Source organism: Nicotiana attenuata, chromosome 6, assembly GCF_001879085.1.
Source record: "Nicotiana attenuata strain UT chromosome 6, NIATTr2, whole genome shotgun sequence".
NCBI classification, from domain to species: Eukaryota; Viridiplantae; Streptophyta; class Magnoliopsida; order Solanales; family Solanaceae; genus Nicotiana; species Nicotiana attenuata.
In genome coordinates this window covers 94,530,778-94,537,165 of record NC_031994.1, presented here as the reverse complement: position 1 = coordinate 94,537,165, position 6,388 = coordinate 94,530,778, and the positions used below count along the sequence as shown (strand labels likewise).

Sequence of the window (6,388 nt, the reverse complement as noted above, 5' to 3'; positions counted from 1 at the left end):
ATATATATATATATATAGTTTGGGCTCCTCAATTGTAACAGACGAATTATTTTTTATTCTTTTCAGTTGAGATAATAATCAAAAGCTCTCTTCTCTCACTTTCAAACCCTAGCTCAGATTTGTGTGATTTCACCTCCATTGCCGCTGCTAACAACTAGGAGGCTCCAGCTTCAGAGCAATAAGAAAAAAACTGCAACTTCACCACAGGTCGTACGATTTTGTTAAAGGTAGACCGGTGGTGAGGTTCACAAAGGAGGAAGGCGGCCTATTAGCAGAAGCTTGTAGACTCACTATAGTGGGTAAATTCCCAAGGACAAGACCTGCCATAGATCGAATCAGAGCGGAGTTACCCAAATCGATTCATTTAAAGGGGGCCGTGCAAATTGGGGCTTACAGTATGCAACATGTTTTTATCGATTTTGACCTTGAAGAAGATCACAAAAATGTTAAAGCTGGATCTTTTTTGACAATCTGTGACATGGAAATGAAATTACAAAAGTGGACTCCTAATTTCAAGCCGGAAATAGAATCTACTCTTGCTCCTATTTGGATCAATCTCCCGGATCTGAAATCGCACTACTTTGAGTGGGATGCGCTTTATCGAATTGTGGAACCAATAGGTATCCCAATCATTATGGATAAAGCCACTCTTTCCAAAACAAGACCTACCACGACCAAAATCAAGATTGAAATTGATGTCACCAAAACTTTGCTTCATGAAGTACAAATTGATATTATGAATGAAAACGGCCAAATGGAATCCATCATCCAGAAAGTTGAGTATGAATCTATCCCTGAATATTGCAGTCATTGTAAAATGCAAGGGCATAGTGACCTAAAATGCAGAATTCTTCATCCGGAATTACGACAAGGTGTTATAAATGCTGCAAAAAAAGTGAATGAGAGTGCTAAAGGAAAGGAGAAGGAGAGTATTGATGTCCAAGGAAAAGGGTCTAATGAAATACAATGGAAAAGGTAGGAAAAAAGGCATGAATAAAGCAAATGGACATATGAATGTCTCAGACGTACCGACCAGCAGTGGCTCAAAGGATACTAATTAATTGAAGACATAAAGGGAGAATGCAAAAGAAGAATATTGATACCTCTATTCCTAAGGAGCCCCAACAGATGAATGATCAAACTATGTGTCCTATAGAGGTAGAAGTACAGAAGATGGAGACAATGCAGGAATGTAAAAACAAACGTTGGAAGAATTTCCTTTTCTGTATTTGATTGAATGAATTTTGTTGTACAGGGATGATGTATAAATACAATGAAAAAGAATCTAGGGTAAAACAGAAGAGCCAGGTGGCATTCTCTAATTGACTACACTATAACTAACTTTTATTTCCTATAACTGAAAATAAGATAAATACAAAAGGTAAAATAATTACAATATCTGATCTTCTAGAAGAGTTGGACTTCTAGTTGTTTTTAGAGCGGCAGTCCAGTAATGAGCCCAAATAGAATAAGGCCCAGTAGAAACGAGGCCCAAGTCCAATTCTTCTCTGCATATCAAAACATAGGTTATTCGGACAAAACAAAGCAAGGTCCTTAGAATCATCGAGCACTTCGTCTTCTCTAAGTTGTCTCAGAAATTAGGGCAACATCAACACCCCCCCTCAAGTTGGAGGGGAGGTACGAACACCCAACTTGCCAATAGATTCCGATGAAGAGGACCTGTGAGGGGTTTAGTGAAGAGATCGGCAAGCTTAGAGGTAGATCGAACAAAAGAAAGAGAGATAAGGCCAGCAAGAAATTGCTGTCGCACAAAGTGACAGTCGATTTCGACATGCTTGGTACGTTCATGGAAGACTGGGTTCTTCGCGATGTGAAGCGCAGCTTGGCTATCAGAATGAAGAGGAACAGGTAAGGAAATGGGGATAGATAGATCCTCAAAAAGACGAATCAACCAAGTGAGTTCAGCTACAACCCGTCTCATGGAACGATATTCAGCCTCAGCAGAACTAAGAGAAATGGAGGTTTGTTTCTTGGACTTCCAAGAAATGGGAGAGGAACCCAGCGAGATGTAGAATCCACTGACTGACCGGCGAGTTTCAGGACAAGTACCCCAATCTGAGTCACAAAAGGCGAGAAGCTGGAATGAAGGTGAGGCAGACATAAAAAGTCCAAGACTTGGGTCTTTTAAGAGATAGTGGAGGACTCGATAAGCAGCATCGAGATGTGGTTGGCGTGGGTCTTGCATGTATTGACTGAGATGCTGGACAGTGAAAGACAAATCTGACCTGGTGTGGGTAAGATAATTAAGCTTACCCAGAAGATGACGATATAGAGTTGGATCCGGCACAGGATCCCCTGTTTTGGCTAGCAATTTGATAGAAGAATCAAGAGGTGAGGAGGCAGGAGTCAAGTGCAGAGATGAAAATTCCTCCAAGAGATCCAAAGTGAACTTCCGCTGGGATAAAATCAAACCTTCAGGTTCTCGAATGACTTCCATCCCAAGAAAAAAATGTAAGAAACCAAGATCCTTAATTTTGAATTCCTGATTGAGAAATTCCTTTAGTCCATGTAGTTCAGCTTCATCATTACCTGTTAATAAAATGTCGACTACATACACTGCGACAATAGAGATAGAACAACCTGTCCTTTTGAAAAATAATGAATAATCATTCAAAGAATGAGTGAAATCTTTAAAACGTAAGGCTGTCGTGAGCTTGTCATACCACTAACGAGAGGCTTGTCGAAGCCCATATAGAGACTTCTTCAATTTGCACACATGATTAGGTGAAGGTGGGGTGATACCAGCTGGAAATTTCATGTAGACTTCTTCATTAAATCCCCATGTAAAAATGCATTATTTACATCTAATTGATAGAGTCCCCATCCCTTTTTAACAGCTGTAGCAAGTATGCATCTTATGGTAGTCATCTTTACCACAGGGGAGTATGTTTCATTAAAACTAATGCCCTCTCTCTGAATGTCTCCCCTCACAACCAACCTGGCCTTCAATCTTTCCACAGAACCATCAGAATGTTGTTTAATTTTGTAAACCCATTTACATGGCAAAGCCTTCTTCCCTGGTGGTAGCTCTATCACATCCCATGTCTTATTGAGTTCAAGAGCCTCAATCTCCTTTGCCATAGCATTCTGCCAGCCTGGATGGTGTGTTGCCTGTGTAAAACTAACAGGTTCATGAAGGTTAGAAATAGAGTTGAGCATATGTTGATTGGTAGAAGAGAGTCCAGCAAAGGAGACAAAATGAGGGGTCAAAGGAGTGAGGAAGCAGGAACTGCTCACATTTGTGAGATGGAGAGCATTGCAAATGTAATCCTTGAGATAGGCAGGAGGGTTGTGTTGCCTGGAGGATTTTCTGATGAGATCTTCTAAGTGGAGTTCAGTGTCAGAGGAAGGAAATATAGGGATAGGACTAGGTGATGGAGTGGAGGTTTCAGAGGTATAGTTAGAAGGTATAGGTGCAGAGGTTTCAGGTGATGTAGGTAAGGGAGTTGAGGTAGGTGAGGGAGTAGGAAAACTAGTCACAGGTGAAGTGAGAGGAGTGTTGGAGGCATGAGAAAATGGAACACCTGGGGTGATATCTGAAACGGGAGATGAGCAGGATAGAGACTAGCAGTAGGCAGAGGAGGATTAGAGGATAGACTGGTAGCAATTGAAGCAAAAGGAAAAAATTCCTCATGAAACACAACATCCCTTGAGATGAAAGTTCTCATAGATTTGAGACTAAGCAATTTATAACCCTTCTTACCATGTGGATAACCTAAGAAAACACAAGCTACAGCCCTAGGTGCAAACTTAGTTCTGTGATATGGTGGAGTAGAAGCAAAGCATAAACAACCAAAACACCTTAACATGGAATAGTTTGGCTTGGTTTTGAAAAGTTTCTCATAAGGTGTCTTAGATTGTAGAATTCTTGAAGAGAATCTGTTGATTAAGTAGATAGCAGTGTGAAGACAATCCCCCCAATATGCTATGGGTAAATGTGACTGATACAACAAAGCCCTGGAGGTTTCTAACAAATGCTTGTGCTTTCTCTCCACAACTCCATTTTGTTGTGGAGTATGTACACAAGTGGTTTGGTGAACAATTCCTTGTGATTGAAAAAATTCTGATTGTGTCTTGCCACTCCCTAACTCAAAAGCATTGTCTGTTCTAACAATTTGCACCTTTGTTTGAAATTGTCTTTCTACCATAACTAAATAGGACTTGAGAACTGCAAATGCATTGGATTTGGTACTTAACAAGTAAGTCCAAGTACCTTTAGTAAAATCATCCACAATGGTAAGGAAATAGGTAAAATTATCATAAGTAGGGGTGTTATAAGGTCCCCAGGTATCCACATGTATCATTTCAAAAGCTTTCTTGGTTGATATAGAACTTGTGGGAAAAGGAAGCTTAGATTGTCTTGCCAAAGGGCAAATAGCACAAGGACTAGAGAAAGTAGAACAAAAAGGAATGCAATCTGATGAAATTTTCTTCATATTACTCAAAGGTAAGTGGCCTAATCTATAGTGCCATAACTTCTCTCTTACATTTGGATCAGAAAAGACAAAACAGGAATTAAAAACAACATTGGAATGTGCATTCCTTTAAGAAATAGNGCCAGTTCAGAAATTAAGGAGATTACTGGAATGGAGCATAAGGAGTTTCCTATAAAATATCTTGGTTGCCCCTTGTATGTTGGTAGGAAAAAATAGCCATCTTCTCTGAGTTGGTCACTGAAGTGTTGCAGAAAATTTCAGGTTGGCATGCCAAATTTTTATCCACTGGTGGTAGAGCTATGCTGATCAGACATGTTTGGTTAGCCCTTCCAGTCCATCTTTTAGCAGCCATTCACCCTCCTAAAGGAGTCTTGAACCAAATAGAAAGAATGTTGGCTAGGTTCTTTTGGGGAAAATCAGAAGAGAAGAAAAGATTTCATTGGGATTCATGGGACAAGCTTTGCATGCCATACTCTGAAGGAGGAGCTAATTTTAGGAAGTTGCAGGATACTTGTAACGCATTCACAGCAAAGCAATGGTGGAATTTAAGGACTACTGACTCTCTGTGGAAGAATTTCCTAATGGTCAAATATTTTCAGAGGTCACACCCTTTAATTAAGCAATGGTATTCTGGAAACTCACATTCCCGGAATGCTATGTGAAAGATTAAAAGGGAAGTAGATACGCACATATTATGGAAGATTGGCAAAGGAGACATTGCGTTTTGGTTTGACAATTGGACCAACTTAGGTCCATTGTGTAATTTTCTTCCAGAGGGTAGCAAACCGAGGAACATTATGCTCTCTGATGTTATAGTTAATGATCAGTGGTGGTGGGATGGTTGGGTTGTCTATTACCTGACCATGTTATGGCTACAATTGAAGCTATGCAGATTAGGTTGAGGCCCTTGGTTCAAGATACTCCTGTGTGGACTGCCAATGAGAAAGGAGCATTCTCCGTAGCCTCAGCTTGGAATATATTCAGGAAAGTATAAAGACAATCTTGGATTGATTCCAAGACATGGCAAAAGCAGGTGCCCTTCAAGATGTGTTTTACTGTATGGAGAGCATTGAGAGACAGATTGCCGACTGATGCTAGGGTTCTCAGGATGGGTCTATCTATCACTTCTCGGTGTTGTTGTTGCATAAATCCTGTAAATGAAACTATAGATCATCTTTTTTGTTCGAGATCCTTTGCACAGAATATATGGAGGATTATATGTGGTGTTAAGGGAATTCCCTTTACAGGGGTGTCTTTTCGAATGTTACTTGTCAATTGGTGGAAAGCAAAGACAAAGAATCCTGTTGAAGCATGCTTGATAAACTGTTTACCAATCGTCACAACATGGGAAATTTGGAAAGCTATATGTGGAGTTAAATATGGCTCTGAAAGACTCAATGTGAGGATGACCATGTCCCTTATTTGTTTCTCAATTTCATAGATAGTTAACACCCAGTTCCCAAAATTCAACACCAAGCCTATTAGGAGCAGCGTCTGCCATCTATTCAACATTAATATTGGATTCAAGAAGACCATCATTACCAAGTGGAACAAACCTCCAGCATTTTTTGTGAAATTAAACTCAGATGGAAGCTGTAAAAATGGTCTATGTGGAGGAGGAGGAGTTATGGACAATTTGGGATGCTTGATTGCTGCGTTCACTATTAATTTAGGCCCTGGAACTAGCAATTGGACAGAAGCACAGTCACTGTTGTTTGGCATCAAATGGTGTATTAACAATGGTTTACATTGTATCTTGGTAAAGACCGATTCAAAGCTATTAGTGGATTGCCTTAATGGGAACAATTGTGTCCCATGGAGAATTTCAGATGAGATTAATGAGCTTAGAAGTCTAAGGGAACAAACAATTTTTAATTTGAATCACTGCTTCAGGGAAAGCAACCAAGTTGCGGATAAATTAGCTTCTTTAA

At 39.9% G+C, this 6,388-nt stretch overlaps 1 protein-coding gene across 1 annotated transcript; it reads right to left on the bottom strand.

Annotated features, from left to right (window-relative positions):
• Window positions 1,425–2,779, bottom strand: LOC109228119 (uncharacterized mitochondrial protein AtMg00810-like). The gene is made up of 3 exons (XM_019393298.1): window positions 2,692–2,779; window positions 1,658–2,601; window positions 1,425–1,508 (listed from the first exon to the last, which is right to left on the bottom strand). Exons 1-3 carry the CDS (start codon window positions 2,777–2,779, stop codon window positions 1,425–1,427), a joined length of 1,116 nt encoding a protein of 371 aa, XP_019248843.1.

Coding starts and splice junctions, on each gene's coding strand:
- LOC109228119 (XM_019393298.1), bottom strand. CDS start 2,779: ATGAAATTTCCAGCTGGTATCACCCCACCTTCACCTAATCATGTGTGC. Junction 2,602..2,691: donor TGGGCTTCGACAAGCCTCTC/GTTAGTGGTATG, acceptor TCAAAAGGACAG/GTTGTTCTATCTCTATTGTC. Junction 1,509..1,657: donor CTCTTCATCGGAATCTATTG/GCAAGTTGGGTG, acceptor TTTGATATGCAG/AGAAGAATTGGACTTGGGCC.